Source organism: Lasiosphaeria miniovina, assembly GCF_030549165.1.
Source record: "Lasiosphaeria miniovina strain SMH2392-1A chromosome Unknown B0T26scaffold_10, whole genome shotgun sequence".
In the NCBI taxonomy this organism is placed as follows: Eukaryota; Fungi; Ascomycota; class Sordariomycetes; order Sordariales; family Lasiosphaeriaceae; genus Lasiosphaeria; species Lasiosphaeria miniovina.
This window is the reverse complement of record NW_026848229.1, coordinates 17357-32364: the sequence shown is the minus strand read 5'-3', so window position 1 is coordinate 32364 and position 15008 is coordinate 17357. Positions and strand designations below refer to the sequence as shown.

Here is a 15008-nt window from a genome sequence, read left to right as displayed (position 1 = left end):
TCCTTGAATTGTAGCCGGCAAGAGAGACGGCCATACTTACGAATTACTACAGAGTCTGCCACTATGTCTGAACTATGGCGCACGTTTTCGTAGATATGCTTACTGGAATGCGGTGGGTCATGCCCACAAATTTGCCTAAATGATGTGGCAAAACTGCCACCCAAGGCTGTACCGTGCGATGAAGTCTGGGGTTTATCGGGCCTTAGTATGATATGTACGCCTTATAAAACTCTTAGTTTTGCGAATCGGTTGTCATAACTCCGCTGACCTAACGGGCGTCACGGAACGAGTCTCAGTAAGCGATTGCTCGCCGCGCCAACGCACATCACACCTCAGGTACCGGAAAATACAGACACGACAATCGCTCTGACTTGATAGCTGCTCAAACCCTGGTAGGCTGAATCGGAAAATGTGTCAAAAATGCTGCAACCTGAAGGTAGGCGTCTAATGAGGAACTGGTTTGAGAAAGGAAAAGAAAGCCTGGTCGCATCCTCATGATACAGGAACAACTCTAAATAGCACTACCTACTTAATCATCATCCTCAGAGAATATCCGCTTAAATACGTAGTACAAATATAGTGCTACAACAATGCCAACGCAATTCACCAACCCAGCTCCCCCCCTGGCGGTCCATTCCACCCACCCAAACCACAGATGCAGGCCCCATCCTACGCTTACACACAACCCCGTATGCACATACATGATAAAGAAACACTCGCGCACCTCCTACCCCAATGCCCTCGCACGCTCCGGCCTAATACTCCACGGCGCCGCCCGCCGCGCCCCCAGCACCCTCTCTCGCTCTCTCCAGTCCCCGCTCAGAGGCAAATCGAACCCGCTCATGCGTAGGCGGTGCTACGATACTGCGCGCGACGACCCCGGGCCGCCCCAGAGCAGCGGCGTCGTGTGCTTGAGCGCGTTGTACGCCTGCGCGAACCCCAGCGCCAGAGTCAGCCACGCGCGCGTGCTCGGGCGCCAGCACTTGAAGTTGACGACTAGGATGAGCACGCTTGCGGCGAGCGAGACTGACGCGCGCCAGAGCCAACTGAGAATGAATGAGAGGCCGTCCCGGGTGAGGAGGGAGGAAGAGGGAGGTGGTAGAGAGCAGCGCTAGTAAAAAATCAAACGATTCAAATATGAGGCTATATTTGTTTGGATTTGACCCCAAAAACCGGATATTTGACTGGCTCTAAGCTCGATTTGATTGAGTGGGTCTCATTTGACAATATTTAACGCCATCTTCCGCTCTACTAAAAAATAGGTAAAAAGTCATTAAAATAGTCCCCTGAGATAGAAAAAAAAGCCCTGAAGCCCGGGAAAGCTCATTTTCGCATCCAATTCTTCAAATACATGGTGTTATTGAAGGTATCGTCAACCATACTGTGTCTCTGCGTGCTAATGACGAGTTTTTCTCCGCTGAATGCCCTCTCCGGGTCTATTGATATCTGTGAGGGCCTGGTCCTCCAGGCCTCCCAGACGCTCTGACTAATCAGACGCCAGCCTGGTGGATCCACCCGACCAGCCAGAGGGATCCACCCAACTGACTAATGGAAGCTCGGCCAGAGCCCCACCTTGAGACGCCCTGGAAGAATCTCGCGAGGGGAGGCTTTTGAGCTTCTTTTCCCTTTTCTCTTTAGTTTAGAATCTTCGTCTATAGCGCCCAACAGAGGAGTTCCGCCCTCATTCGAAGCCGGCCGTGACAATATCGACGGAATCGTCATTAATTCTAGAGGCATCTTTGACAACCGGGGCTAGCGATCTAGACGACTAAACCACCAAGCCTGTATGCTACCTACCGGCCTGACATCCTCTATAAGGTATTTAGCTAGTTCATCCTTATTGTTGGGGTCCTCAGGCGTGTCCTAGTAGTCGTGAGCCATAGGAAAAGTCCCCGGGCCTCCTCATCCGGTTATATCGGCGCCGGGATGACGACTTGGGTATATACATCCTGATATAGATTACGGCATGCCCTGTATACCTCCCTGACCCGGTCTTCTCCTAAGAACCTATCCACCAACTTTCTTTTATACCCGGGGTGTAATATCATCGCTGCCCAGTAAGCTAGTGATACGGAATGCGTGCAGTGTAAGAAACAAACCTGTAAGGAAACCACCCTCGTAGCCACCATGGTCACCGCCACCAGGGCCACTGTAAGGAAACCACCCTCGTAACCACCATGGCCACCGCCACCAGGGCCACCCTCGCCACCATCGCCACTATCGCCACCGCTAACAGGGCCAAGCACTATCGCCACTACCACCCTGGCCACGCAAGGATGACTCGTAACCCCTTTCACGTGTATATAGACCATGGCCTTCGCACACCTCTTTAGCTCAGGCCAGGTTGAAGTCTCTTGCCAATACCAGTCATTGCTCTCTTACTTCAGTACTTTCATTGTGACCACCTTGATCAGGCGTACCTGCCTTCCCTTACACACGGCACTCTTGGTTGTAATTGTGTGATTGTATTGCTTCTCCGTGGCTCTCTGGCGAAGCCAGAGAGCATACTATTATAATTGTGAATAGTGGCGAATATGTTACGATCCTGGCCCAGAAGTGCAGATGGCGCCGCGGGCCGTTGCAGGATTGGCTGGTGCAACCAGGAGGGGTGGACCCTCCGCCGAGGTTGGTGCAGCTAATCAGGAGGTGCTCTGTGCGATTAGCTGCCAAGACCAACGGAGCGGACGGAGCGGTCGCTCTGTGGGGCTCCGGTGCTCTGTGGACAGAGCACCCTGGACCCGCAGAGCGTGTAGATGAAGGACCCTGATTGGTTGCTCATAGTTCTATATAGGAGCTAGCAGTACGCTCTCTGGGAGAACGGTTCTGCAGCTATCAATGCATATGGTTAAGCATACATTGGTTGTGTGTTGAAAGTCTACCTTTCGCAATCTGTGCACGATACTCCTTACCTTCTAGCACCTCCTCCACGTCGTCCCAAGACTCACAATCCTAGGCCGGGCCTAGCTCCGTGGACTCTGTTGTCCAGATTGTAACAAAATAGTGTGGCAAATCTAGCCCACCAGCTGAACTGACTACGTCAGTTCAGCTCGAATGCACATACCAGAGCTCAGCTGAGCTGAGCTCTATTCAGCTCTGTTATCTACACCTCCATGGTGTTCTGGCCTCTGGCCAGAACCCCTTTCTTTCTGACAGTGGAGAATATCCGTCAGGAGACAATCAACAAATGGGTGGATTCTATGGTAGTTCGGATGGAGCAAGTGATGGCAGGGAACGGTCAGATGACCGGCTGGTAGTACAAAAAGATACCGCTGTTTTACCTACAATTACCATAGTAGCCTATGTACTAGGCAGGTAATGTAACCCTTTTTTTTGTCAACCGCTTGGGCCTGTGGGTCAGAAGGTACAAACAACTCAGCAGCCTAGTCTGCGTTCTCAATTGCGCAGAAATGAGGTCTTTCCGCCTGGCCCTTTCGCGGGCTCTGTGTCGCGCTCGACCGCTTGCCGCGGGTGTGGCCTGATGGACCTGCAGTAGGGCGTCGCTGACAGCCCAGCGACACCGGTACCGAGAGACACGCCATCCTATTGTGAGCATGCAACCCCGCTTTTCTGAAAGACATTAGGTGGTGTGCTGCCTAGAAGGTGCGGTTGGCGAAACATGGTGATTGTGGAAGACGACTGGCCAGCAATCGACTAATGGATGGAACGCTGACGGTACGCCCGGCCAATTATCTTCCTTGCCCAGCCTGACACACCCCTAATTAAAATTCCTTGCTCATTGATAGGCTAGTAGTTTTCTCAGTGACACTGTCTTGCATCGCAAGGCTCTTGATGAGAAATGTTGTGTTACTCTGTTTTGGTAATGAGTTCTTCCCAGAGATCCAATTGGCCAGCTGCATTCTTATCTGTTGCGTTAATGTTACCCCAAATGCAGAGATGATTTAGGCGGAGATTTTACGTAAAATTGCCACTGTAGAGGAAGAGCAGTTATCTGCATATCCCATACTATTAATGAGACCCTTTCCTGTACTTAGGTTGCTGGTATATCCCTTATCTTCTCCCCCTCCCCCGGGACGCGTTAATACAGCCGTGATATCCTCAGTGAACCCTTCTCCTTTACACTCTCATCTCCAGCTCCTAGGCTCTTCTAACGAACTCAAGATTCCTGGTTTATTTTGTTATCCTGTTCTCACCGTTGCCAAATTATGGACACCGACACTCCACTCTACGAAATCCCACGCTTGGTAGCGTCGGGCCGTCTCAAGCACTTTTTTGAGACCGTCAATTTTGACGCCACAGATCCAAACTGCGGAGCACCCCTAGCAGACATTAAGAAAGCAGATGACTCGATCACATCCGGGTGAGTTTGCTGTCAACTCAAAAAACGATTAGATTGTTAATTTAGGTACTAATTGACACTATAAGCACCCTGATCTTCCAACTCATCCAAGCCAATAAAGATCTCTTTGACAAATTCCTCGATAATCACTTCTGTAAGGGAATGGCGTTAGGCTTTTTACCTCCGTCCGCATATGACGAGTTCGCTAAGGCAAGCATCCCTTCACATGTTTTCCCAGGAACTTAAATTCAGAAAATTGACTAGATTTCTTTTTAGCAAGACTACCTCTACCTCCTGGACAATGTCAGATTCAAAGCCCTGCGCTTTGCCAAGCTCGGCTCGAGGACTGCGTTCAGCGACCTGCGAGCCCAAAGTCAGAAGATATCCAGCGCAGTCGACTACGCCGAGGAATGGAAGAAGATATGCGTAAACGACCTTGGTATTTCCGCCACGGCCATAGAGGACATCGAGCCCAGTGCGGCCGAGATCGGCTATTCAAGCTTTCTGGAAAGCCAGACAATGATCGATGACTGGTTCAGCCTCTACATAATCACCATTCCATGCGTCTATGTGAGGAATCCTTGCTCTTTCTGATGACGTACATTCCATTGTGTTAGGGAAGACCTCTGCAGTTGATTTTTGCCCACTAACTTCTGGGACTCCCAGGGCTGGAACCGGATTGCCGAGAGGCTCGACAAGGATCCACGAACTGACAAAAGTGCGAGGTTACGCTCTAGTCTGAATTTGTTAAAATGGTTTCATCTGACGCTCATATTTGAATTGACAGGTACTCGCTTTTATAAGACATGGATTGAACCGAACTTGGATGACCAGTATGGGAAAAAGCTCTCCCGTAGGTCTCAACCAGAACAGTATTATCAATTGTGGGTGGTTAGCTAACTAATGGTTCAGAATTCATCGAGGCGAATCGAGGAGTCTATACATCCTCTGCCAATAAGAGCGTGTGGAATCACCTATTCCGGACCGCTCTCAAGTTTGAGATTGGCCTCTTTGACAGCGTGCTGGTACAAATCCCCGTCGGTGAAATCAATACCGCCGCCACCCATGGCAACTGCGTTTTTTCTGACGCTGAAATGCCTGTGGAGATCTACCACCTTCCAGGCCGTGCCGTTGTGTTTCGTAAGCATGATGTGCAGGGCAAAATTCACTTCCCACTTGGCTCGGTGCCAAACTTGAGCGCTGCGCTTGCGATCCACAATCCGGAATCTAAGCCTCGTGTGTGGCTAGAGGTGGATTGTAGCCAGGTTATACCCCCTAAGAAGCCAGCCTGGGAAGATAGCCAGCAGGACATACCTACCAGAATTGTCAAAGCTGAGATATTTATCGGGTGCAATTGTGTGGCGTCCAAGGAGTTCTACCCTCCAAAGACACAAACATTCAGAGAGATGGTGGAGTCGCCGCAGCTACCTGGATTGGAGATGATGAAGGGTTCGTATCTGCCTCAGCTAGAGACGATGAGGGGACTACAGGGCCTCGGGGTGACTCTCACTCTCCAGTTTGAGCGGGCACCAATGCGGTTCTGTTCAGTAGCCGTGTCAGTTGAGAATGCTGCTTCCCCTTCACGAAGCCAGGTTTAGGTTTGATGAAATTGCCAAGGGCGTTCAACACCTTGCCATGGAGATTCGGATATATTGCAACGGGGGCCTTGGAGCTGGGCACCCACTTGAATTTGTTTGGCCTTGACTTTGATCTGCGGTTGTTCATGATGCTGAAACGTTCATTCGGAGCTGGCAGACAGATTGATGAGAGAAGAAGGCGGGCCGGCTTCGTCAATATGTCAAGTTATTTATCGGCAATCCACTGGTTTGCTGCTCTTCCTATCATTGGCCGATCTCTAGCAGAAGGAAATGATGTATCGCGTTAATGTCGGTCTGTATCCTGCATACTTCTATCTGCTACCTCTTAGACAATGGTATAGCTATATTAGCGATCCTAACCGTAATTCCCCTTCGGATTGTAGTAGAATCCATTTAAAATGGGTGGGCAAGCTCGACCCACAATTACAGACATGGGGTAGAATCCATTTCAATCTTCGCGAGTAGAATCCATTTAGGTTTTCGGGGTCAAAACCGATGCAAATTGCATGCATAGAAAGCGCTCAATATGGAATATCCTAGTACTAAATTCTAGAATTGTGCGATCATAATATCGTGATGTAGCAAGGGGTGTTGGTTTGGCAATTGAGGACGATGGGGTTGGCTGTGCGTGGGGCTGGCCAATCCGGTCGGCAGAAGGCGTAAGGGTTTGGACGACGACTCGTAGTACGGCTGCTCAAGGTGAGCGTGCCTTGGATCTTTGAGAGGAAAAAGCAAATATCAAACGGGGGTCTTTTCGCGTCGCGCGTCAGCGGCTCTGAATAGCTTACGCGTTAATATACTTGATAAATTGAAAGATAAAAACAGTACCGTTATGGATCCGTGCAAAGTTTTGCAGCCACACGGCGTTCTAATATGTAAATCTTGCCGGTACGCTTGTCTTATACAAGAAGTCACTAACCACCTACGTACGAAGCATCGGCACCTCAGCGCCCAACAGAGAGCAACTATCCAAAAGGCTGTCGGACGACTCCCCAGCTTATTCCACAACCAGGACTCACTCAACTTCTTTACTTTACCGGCGTGTCCCGTTCCAGCCATTCTAGACCTGGCGGGACCTCACTTTGACGGGCTGAAGTGCGATCGGTGCCAGTATATTGCGCGGCAAGACCGTCTTACACAAGAGCATTGTCGGATAGCACACGACTGGGTTAATCCCCGTAAGCCAGGCCGCACCACGAGGGAGATACCAGCATTCAGCAATCCGTGGCGCTCTGGCGTGCCGTGCCAGCGCTTCTTCAGTTCCCGGCGGGCCAGCGGCTGGTTTGAAGTCATCATTCCAGACGCATCTCTCCCCGGCAGCCCCGGCACCTGATTTTCTCCACAGTACAACGACGCAGACAGGTACGTGGCTAATCCATCAGCTACCTGCAAACTTGGTATTTCCCATCGCCAAGTACAGTTTGCCTTCGTGTCCTTTTTCTCAATCGCCCTCAAAGGGCATTTTTCACATTGTCATTCATCTTGAGGAGGGAGGTGGCTAAGCCCACCAGCAAAACAGATACCAATCACGATGCGTTGACACGTGCAGTTGGCGCCAGCCGTCAGGCGCAAACGCCACCAAAATGCCTGACATGCGGGGTTAGGGATTCTGACAGGCATTGACAGGGAAACGCGTCGAGCCCAACGTCGGCCACAACAATCACATCACGGGCCAAAGTACTATCGGGACCACTGTGATGTATACTGCGCGCCTTGGCTGCCAATGGTAGGTGGTATTTCTTGCCTTTGGGATGAATAAAGCTGAGCTACTGATGCGTTGTACCTATAGATCCACGACCTTGAAGCCTTCCGTTTGCGTATCCTTTGAGCACCGTACAAATACATGCTGCGAGCTGAAACCGATAACCTTGCAAGATGCGGCTCCTAGAAAGAGGCGATACCGGCGAGCTCCGCTTAACGAACCCGATTCCGAATGACGCGATCCCCGAGATCCCCCGTTACGCGATCCTCTCACACACATGGGGCGACGAGGAGGTCTCCTTCGAAGACATGGCGGACGGTACAGCCAAGAAAAAAGCAGGCTATGCTAAGATTGAAGGGTGATCGTCACCTAGATCACGGAATGCGGTAGGCTATTCGTGAAAAGGTAGGTAAATTGATGATCAAGGGAGGAAGCTCGGGAGCACTGCCCTGCCGAGGACCTTAATGTGGTCCTTTGGTGGGGCAGACGCGGTCTAACCGCGTCAGGCTAAGCCCCGCTTCCCTATGTACCTATGTACTTAAATTACACGTGCTGGTCATATGACCCTGTCTTGGCGCTCCCTCGCTCAATCAGGCATCACGAGTCCCCTCGTTGGCCAAGCCGGCGGAGGCCCGGGAATAGGGCGGGAATTCCATAGGTAGCTATGGGGACTGTGGCGGCGGCGTAGAACACCCTAGAGGCCCCTACGGGGAGGCCCCGGGCGATCTGGTTCGTCCGTGCAGCCAGTCCGGCGATGCGGCCGGAGCCCGTGGAACGGGCCCTGACGTGGTTTGCGAAGGAGAGCTTTCGGTCCAGGTGGATCCCGAGCCATTTGATGGATTTGGAGGGCCGTACCGGTCCTGCCGCCGTGGCGATTACGACTCGCTCCGGGAGGCGTGCCTGGCTGCCCCGTCCTTGCGGGGGGATGTACAGGAGCTCCGTCTTCTTCGGGTCGACCTTAAGGCCGATCGCTTCCGCTCCCCGTGAGAGTTCGGCCGCTCGGTGTGATGCGAGTAGCACCAGTTGGGTGAAGTCGTGGCTCTGTGTGTGCTGAGCGAAATCGTCAAGGTATTGGAAGTCCTCCCCTTGGCTCGTCGGTCGTATCAGGATCGCAGCGAACAGGACAAAGAGGATGGGGGACCAGGGTGACCCCTGCGGGAGTCCGTCGTTTGAGTGGAATGAGCCGTTGGCGCATCGGAATGTGTAGCGCCTTTCCCGGCAGAAGGAGTCCCATGGAAGGAACCAATTAGGAGTGTCCCTGGGTCCCGAGGTTCGGAACCACTTAAGGTCGGGGACGCGGGACAGTGTCCCGCGCGCCCGGCGTCCCGAGACCGCAAGGTCTCGGGACCACGGGCCAGTGGGACCATTGTTATTGGTTACACAGTTAGATATATACGATGACCGTACCCACGGTCTTAGATAGTTCTTGCTTGGTTCTTCAAGCAAGAAATACACATTCACTGCACTCATACACTTTGAGTGGCATTCCAATTTGACTGTATTACCCGTGGGATAGGAGCTTGCCCTTTGTTCTATCTTCATAATTAACAACCCCAGCAGCGTTGGCTGCCTGTGTTCAGGGGCTGCAGGGGGCTGTAGGGGGCTGTAGGAGAGTGATCTGGTGGGTGGCGGGTGGTCCGTGCGGCCTGTGGAAAATATTTCCCGGAGCGGCTCCGGTAGTCTACCCTCTGTGTGACCCCTTCCTGCGCCGCCGCTACGGGGCGCGCGCGCGCGGCAGTGGTGCCGTTGTCTGGGTTTTTTCCCGGGCTCTTCAGCGCTGTTGCGCGCGTCAATTTTGGTGAGGTAGCGGCCGAGATACAAGACAGGGCAGTTCTTTTTTTTTGTGGTTGAATACGTTGCCATGGGACATTGTTGTGCTAGATGCTGAGCGTCGATTGTACTTTCCCAGATAGTCATCCCCGCTTTTACAGCCTACTGAGCCTCTGCTACATTCTCTTCTGCCTACCATGTGGAGATAGGGTAGTCGTTTGTGGGGCGTACTGGGACATGGATTGCAGAAACTGCCAGCCGCTGCCTGCTGAAAGCTCTTCACAAAGCTAAATTGTGGGCGTTTTTGCACTCCAAGCGTTGCCCAAAACGGAGGACGCAACAGCGCTAATCCACCGTACTAGCAACCAAAATCTCTGCGAGTAGCGATCTGTAGCAGTTCGGCACAAGTTACAGGACTAACTTTAGATTGGCGAGCCTTTTTTTTTTTCTTCATTACACGCATGCAGCCTCTAGGGCTATGGCGTGGCCAGTCAAAGACTGGCGGTCTATCTACCTAGTATACTAGTAGGAAATAGAGAAAGCAAGAGCTAAGTACATCGTTAGGCGCGTGGCCTTATTAACGTAATAGTTTCATAGTAATAATGGGGTTCCTTTGGCCATATTAGGGTAGAAATGCACCGTCTGATCAGGTCGTTTCTACGGCTTGGAGTGCGGCGAAACCTGCCTCTTCTGGCACAGGCCCCTAGAGCGACCACGAATATTTTCGTAGCCCGACTTCACCGCAGTTCCTTCCTGGTCGAGAAGTCGGATGCAAATAATCCAGCGCATCGGCGTCAGTATTGAAGACCTAAACCGGGCGCGACGGCGTGGTGCGGTGCATCGAAGCTCCTGCGCTCGCCTTCCAGAGCCACGCCTTCTCCGGGATGCACCTAGAACTAATCCAAGTTGGTCAAGTGCACCCCGACGGAATAGTACCACTTCCACATAGACTGGTAAACCACGACGAGCCGTGGGACAGCGGACATGGAGTGTCTCAGACCGTCGCCGGTCTGGATTGCCCACAAGGTTAAATAAGACGTCACGTTGGCGCTGCAGCTTTCGTATCACCCGGTCGCTTCATTGTGCGCTGCTGAGCCGGGGAAGGGGAGAACTGCGGATGGTGGCGGCAGCTATCATGGAGACGAACAGCGACGGCCTGGTCCTTCGCCCGTCAGTCCGAGTATCTCCCGCTCAACGACAGCATTCGGCCTCTTCATTGTTGTAGCCAAATGTCTAGGTGCGCCGCGTGCGTCGCTAGCGCACCGCCTGGGGGTGTACTTGCCGCGCTGTGCCGCGTACAGGACCGTCTACGCCCTGGGCGGCGACGAATTCGAGGAACCCGTGCCATGAGGCCGTGCCATGAGGCCGTGCCTAGCATCAAGTGTGCGCATGAGGTGCATCAGGGTCGAGGTCTGTTGGCGCAGGAGGCCGGGAAGAACGGAGGAAGACGACGTGGAGAAGGAGGCCGACGAGATGATGGATTTGAGCGAGGTGATGTGGGAGACGAGTACGCGGCGTGCGTGGGATCGAGCGGCCGCACAAAGGACGGGTTAGTGGTTAAGTGGGCGATGCGGGCGAGTTGGACGGCGGAGGTGCACGTTGTTGGGCCAGGGCTGGTGATGCGAGCTATGGCGGTACGAAACTGGGCGCGAAGGGCGAAATTGGTGTCTAATGAAAGCTAGGGAAAAATCCATTCTGCGCAGAGTGGAAGTGGGGTTACAGGCAGCGCGGGGTAATTTAACGATTTTGCGAGAGAACTGGAGTCTGCCGTAGAGAAGGCTTCAACGTGTATCACTAAGCCTACCCGTGTCACCGCACAGTCAACTGTAGAGAGGCAGGGCTGCAATGTGGTTGCTGTATTCGTAGAATCTAAAGCTAAAGAAGGAAAAAGGAAAGAAAGCTTCCAAGGCCTAGGCGGGGCGCAGGGGAAGTGGGTTGTGATGTGGGTCACGTGGTTATGGTGTGCACGGACCACTACCCAAATCTGGTCAGCTGTCTGCACCTGCTGTGACAACCCGTCGCGGTCGCTAATGTTGTGGAGGACTCGATCTAACGCTCGTGCTATATAAAGGCATAAGCGCTTGGGGGTGACTGTATGTTCGTCCTCTTCCTGCTCTTCCTTATGAGCTCGAAGGCTAGTCTGCTGAGTTGGAATCCATCGAATCTTTGTCGAGATTAGTCGATTTGCTTGCTTGCTGAGTTTGGTGATTTGTATGTTGGTCCCCGTGGTGGCGCTCTAGTCTGCTGCAAGCTGCTGGGCCTTGGCCGGTTCCTGGATCAAGGAGGTGTGTTGGTCTGCTAACTTGTCGTAGGTTTCCTTGGTTTGTTGTAGGGGAACTGCGTGGCCCGAGTCGTTTGTTGCGATGTAGTGGGATGGAGCGGTCTCGGCAGTTGTAGAAGCCATTGTATCCTGGGCGCCGAGGGGGCGCTATCGATTACGGCTTAAATCTCGGCGGGGAGGAAGGGCTAGTGGTTTAGGTAGGAGAGTTGTCGCTAAGTTGGCTTCAGATGTCTCGCCTCACTCTTGCATATTTCAGCCGGTTAATCGTCATTGCCACTAACCTGAGTCTTTCAGCCAAGCGGTAAATACTGCCTTCTCAACGAGCATGGTCACCGTCACGGTGCCGCTGCACGGCGGCACGATTACACTCAAAGAGAGGCGGCAGGGCGCGACGGATGCGTAGCTGAACGCGGCGAAAGCTGGGCAAGGTAATCAAGGGGTTGCTCAGCGTCCCATTCGATCTGATGTGACTTCGTCTAGAACCCGTGTTCTGGACGGCCGGCGGGGGCTGGCTTGGGTAGGCCTGTAGCCGCGGTGAGATCGGTGGACAGATCACAACAATGAGTCTAGCTTCTCAACCGCTACGCTAGGCGCCCAATTCCCCCCTACCTCGGAGCTCGACGTTATGCGGGCAGCCAACCCAATCCTGAAGTTCTTGGAAGCACACACCCTTACGATCCAGGCCAGACCATCCTCCTCAGAAGTGCCTGTCTCTGACGGCACTTGAAGGGTCAGAGCTGCGATGCATACCTCGAAGGAAGAGTATGAACATACTGAAAGGTAAGCGGATTTGAGCCAATGCCAAAAATTTTAATCCCGGCTCTAGCCGTCCCCGCTCGCCTGTGAAGTCGATCTCAAGGTTGAGAATCTCAGGCTAGTCGTGACATAATTATCTGAACGTGGTCTTGGCAAAGTCGAGGGCTTGCGACATTGTTAGGCGCAAAGATGCTGAGCTCTAGAGACTCGTTCTGCCAGCAAAAATGTCACTCCGTTGCCGAGCAGTGTGATCCGTCGATACGGCGGGAATAAGAAGTGTGACCCAAGTTGTTCGTGGGTTCTGAGTCGGTGGTTGGTTGTTTGCGAGAAGTTTGGTAGGGAGAGAGAGGCTCAGAGGTTCTCCCATTGAGTGAATGTAGGGCCTGTAGTGTGGGGTGCGCAGCTTGAAAAGGCTCGGGCTGCGGGGCATGCGAACCGGGCCGTTCCTGGGTATCGGTTCCAAGCATTTGGGGTGGGAGGTTACACTTCGGATAGCGAGACGTCTGCCTTGGCAGCGTGAGGCCGGGGAAGGATCGAGTACAACAGTGAACAGTAGCAGCCACTCAATACCAACGTTCAACTCTACACATAACTTTCCGGATCGCAATTGCAATGCCCGCAGCGCCTGCGATTGCTGAGTCTGCGCCGTTTACGGCGTCCTCGTTATTTTGTTGAATTGAACGTGTCGCCTGCGCTAGATACTGTTAGTCGCGATGGTGGTTAGGAATTATTTGCCAAAGGCCTGTTGGAGGCGCGACTGGCGTGCTGTCGATTGTTAAGCGTCCGACTTCTCGGCCAGGGACTGCGGTGAAGTCGAGCCACGGAAATATTTGAGGTCATTCTAGGACTCATGCCAGAAGAGCCAGGCTTGCCTGAGAACCCCGCTCCCGACATTCTAGAGACGAGATGAAGCGCAAGAGGATGATTAGAAGGTCGAATTGCCGCCCTTGTAACCAACAGCACTCCAATGTTCTCTTGGGAGCTGGATAAAAACTTGAGGCAGCCAAATAATGGTATCTTTTGGTCTTCCCAAGTTCAACTATCTGCTTCTGCGCCAAATTCAGGTACTTTCTGTGCTCGATCCGAATGTGTTTCGGGTCGGGAGGCATTGACACCATCCACGACGACCCAGAGCAAAATAGACTCAGCGTGCACGAGCTCGAAGACTTGGTTCAGCCCTCGAGCGAGCCGACATGCCCTGGCCAACCCACAACTTTCACCTCAACAATCATCCTCCTCCGGCTGTGACGGCGGTCAACAGCATCTAGGAAGAAGAGTCGCGAGAATGGCTATACCATTGTCTTAGGATTCTAAAGTAAAGAAAGAAAGAAGGAAAGTCTACAAAGGTACGATCGAGGGTGCGGGGGTATAGTGGGGTGCCGAGAGCGCACGGGCCATTATGGTTTGCCCTGCCAAGGCTCGTGACACTGGACAAAGAACATGCCCGTTTGCCCAGAAAGCTAGGCGACTCGACTCTGTATGTCCTCAGAGAGCTCAGCGGCCACAACGTGGTCCTTGCTAGCCTTCCCGGCAGCCAGGGGAAGGGCGCGGCAGCGGCGGTGGCAAAGGATATGGTGCGTACGTTTCCGTCGATCGAGCTTCGGTTAATGGTCGGTATCGGAGGAGGCGTGCCAAGCGGAAAGAATGACATTCGCTTGGGCGACGTTGTGGTGAGTGTGCCCGACGGCGAGCATGGTGGCGTGGTTCAGTACGATTGGGCAAGAACACGGACGACGGCTTTGTCATGAAAGGATTCCTTTGGCCGCCACCCGAGATTTTGAGGAGTGCTGTGGGTATTATGCGGTCCGACTACAGGGTTTCGCATAACAAGATCCCTGAGTTCCTGTCGGCCATGTTTCAGAAAAGCGACGACGTTCGCGTCTCGTACCAGCGGCCTGTAGAGCCGGATGAGCTCTTCCAGTTAGAATATCGTCATGTCCCCAACCAAGCCACCTGTCAGCTCTGTGACAAGACAAAACGGGTCCAGCGTCCGCTGCGTGAACCGACCCCCAAGATTCATTATGGGCTTATTGCGTATGGAGACCAAGTCATGCGGAGCGCCCCGAACGCGACCGAAATGGATGGGAGGGTGGTTGGCGATGTCCTGTGTTTCGAGATGGAGGCGGCGGGCATGGCGACCCAGTACTCGCGCATCGTCGTCCGGGGCGTCTCGAATTACGCAGACTCACACAAGAACGATGCCTGGTAGCATTATGCTGCGGCTGCGGCTGCGGGGTGCGCTAAGGGGCTCCTTTCGTATGTGGACCTGCCGCAGCCTTCCACGACGACAGCAGCCGTCGGTCAGCATGGATTCGACTCGTCTATGGGCAACCGTCCAGCTGCGCAACACATCTTCCGCGGCCAGGGCGTTCAAAACCCGGGGTCTGGCAATGTCTCCATAGGGAAGGACCTGAACATTGGCAGGATTGATTCATGGTGAAGGGACTCAGACTTTCGGCTATCTGGCATGCCGTTATCTACATCCTGTCGCGGGAATGGCTGGAAGTGATAACCAAGTACTCTCATTTCCAAGCCTGTCAAGGTAGGCTGCCACATCCCTGGTCGCAGCGCTACTGCCACGCAGACTGCGGCGTTCGCGCACGT

At 53.2% G+C, this 15008-nt stretch overlaps 6 protein-coding genes across 6 annotated transcripts; 5 read left to right on the top strand and 1 right to left on the bottom strand.

Moving 5' to 3' along the window:
* The first annotated feature begins 672 nt into the window (after positions 1 to 672).
* On the top strand, positions 673 to 1226 carry B0T26DRAFT_736037 (uncharacterized protein). The gene has a single exon (XM_060443269.1). The coding sequence runs from the start codon at positions 702 to 704 to the stop codon at positions 1113 to 1115; it is 414 nt and encodes a 137-aa protein (XP_060289226.1). The 5' UTR covers positions 673 to 701; the 3' UTR covers positions 1116 to 1226.
* A 3347-nt stretch (positions 1227 to 4573) lies between these two features.
* Positions 4574 to 5316, top strand: B0T26DRAFT_626844 (uncharacterized protein; the record flags this gene model as incomplete). Its single annotated transcript, XM_060436191.1, has 4 exons — positions 4574 to 4867; positions 4964 to 5015; positions 5085 to 5150; positions 5210 to 5316. Coding segments are annotated over 4 exons (519 nt in total), but the record flags the coding sequence as incomplete, so codon positions are not given.
* A 1411-nt stretch (positions 5317 to 6727) lies between these two features.
* On the top strand, positions 6728 to 7591 carry B0T26DRAFT_763695 (uncharacterized protein; the record flags this gene model as incomplete). Its single annotated transcript, XM_060446428.1, has 1 exon — positions 6728 to 7591. The coding sequence occupies one exon, from the start codon at positions 6728 to 6730 to the stop codon at positions 7226 to 7228; it is 501 nt and encodes a 166-aa protein (XP_060289224.1). The 3' UTR covers positions 7229 to 7591.
* A 612-nt stretch (positions 7592 to 8203) lies between these two features.
* Positions 8204 to 8575, bottom strand: B0T26DRAFT_622956 (uncharacterized protein; the record flags this gene model as incomplete). Its single annotated transcript, XM_060436107.1, has 1 exon — positions 8204 to 8575. A coding segment is annotated over one exon (372 nt), but the record flags the coding sequence as incomplete, so codon positions are not given.
* Positions 8576 to 10456: 1881 nt separating this feature from the next.
* Positions 10457 to 11249, top strand: B0T26DRAFT_100714 (uncharacterized protein). The gene has a single exon (XM_060433232.1). The coding sequence runs from the start codon at positions 10597 to 10599 to the stop codon at positions 11047 to 11049; it is 453 nt and encodes a 150-aa protein (XP_060289222.1). The 5' UTR covers positions 10457 to 10596; the 3' UTR covers positions 11050 to 11249.
* Positions 11250 to 13980: 2731 nt separating this feature from the next.
* On the top strand, positions 13981 to 14844 carry B0T26DRAFT_736001 (uncharacterized protein; the record flags this gene model as incomplete). The annotated part of the gene is made up of 3 exons (XM_060443268.1): positions 13981 to 14078; positions 14114 to 14451; positions 14614 to 14844. The coding sequence occupies exons 1-3, from the start codon at positions 14012 to 14014 to the stop codon at positions 14842 to 14844; spliced, it is 636 nt and encodes a 211-aa protein (XP_060289221.1). The 5' UTR covers positions 13981 to 14011.
* Between the last annotated feature and the right edge of the window lie 164 nt (positions 14845 to 15008).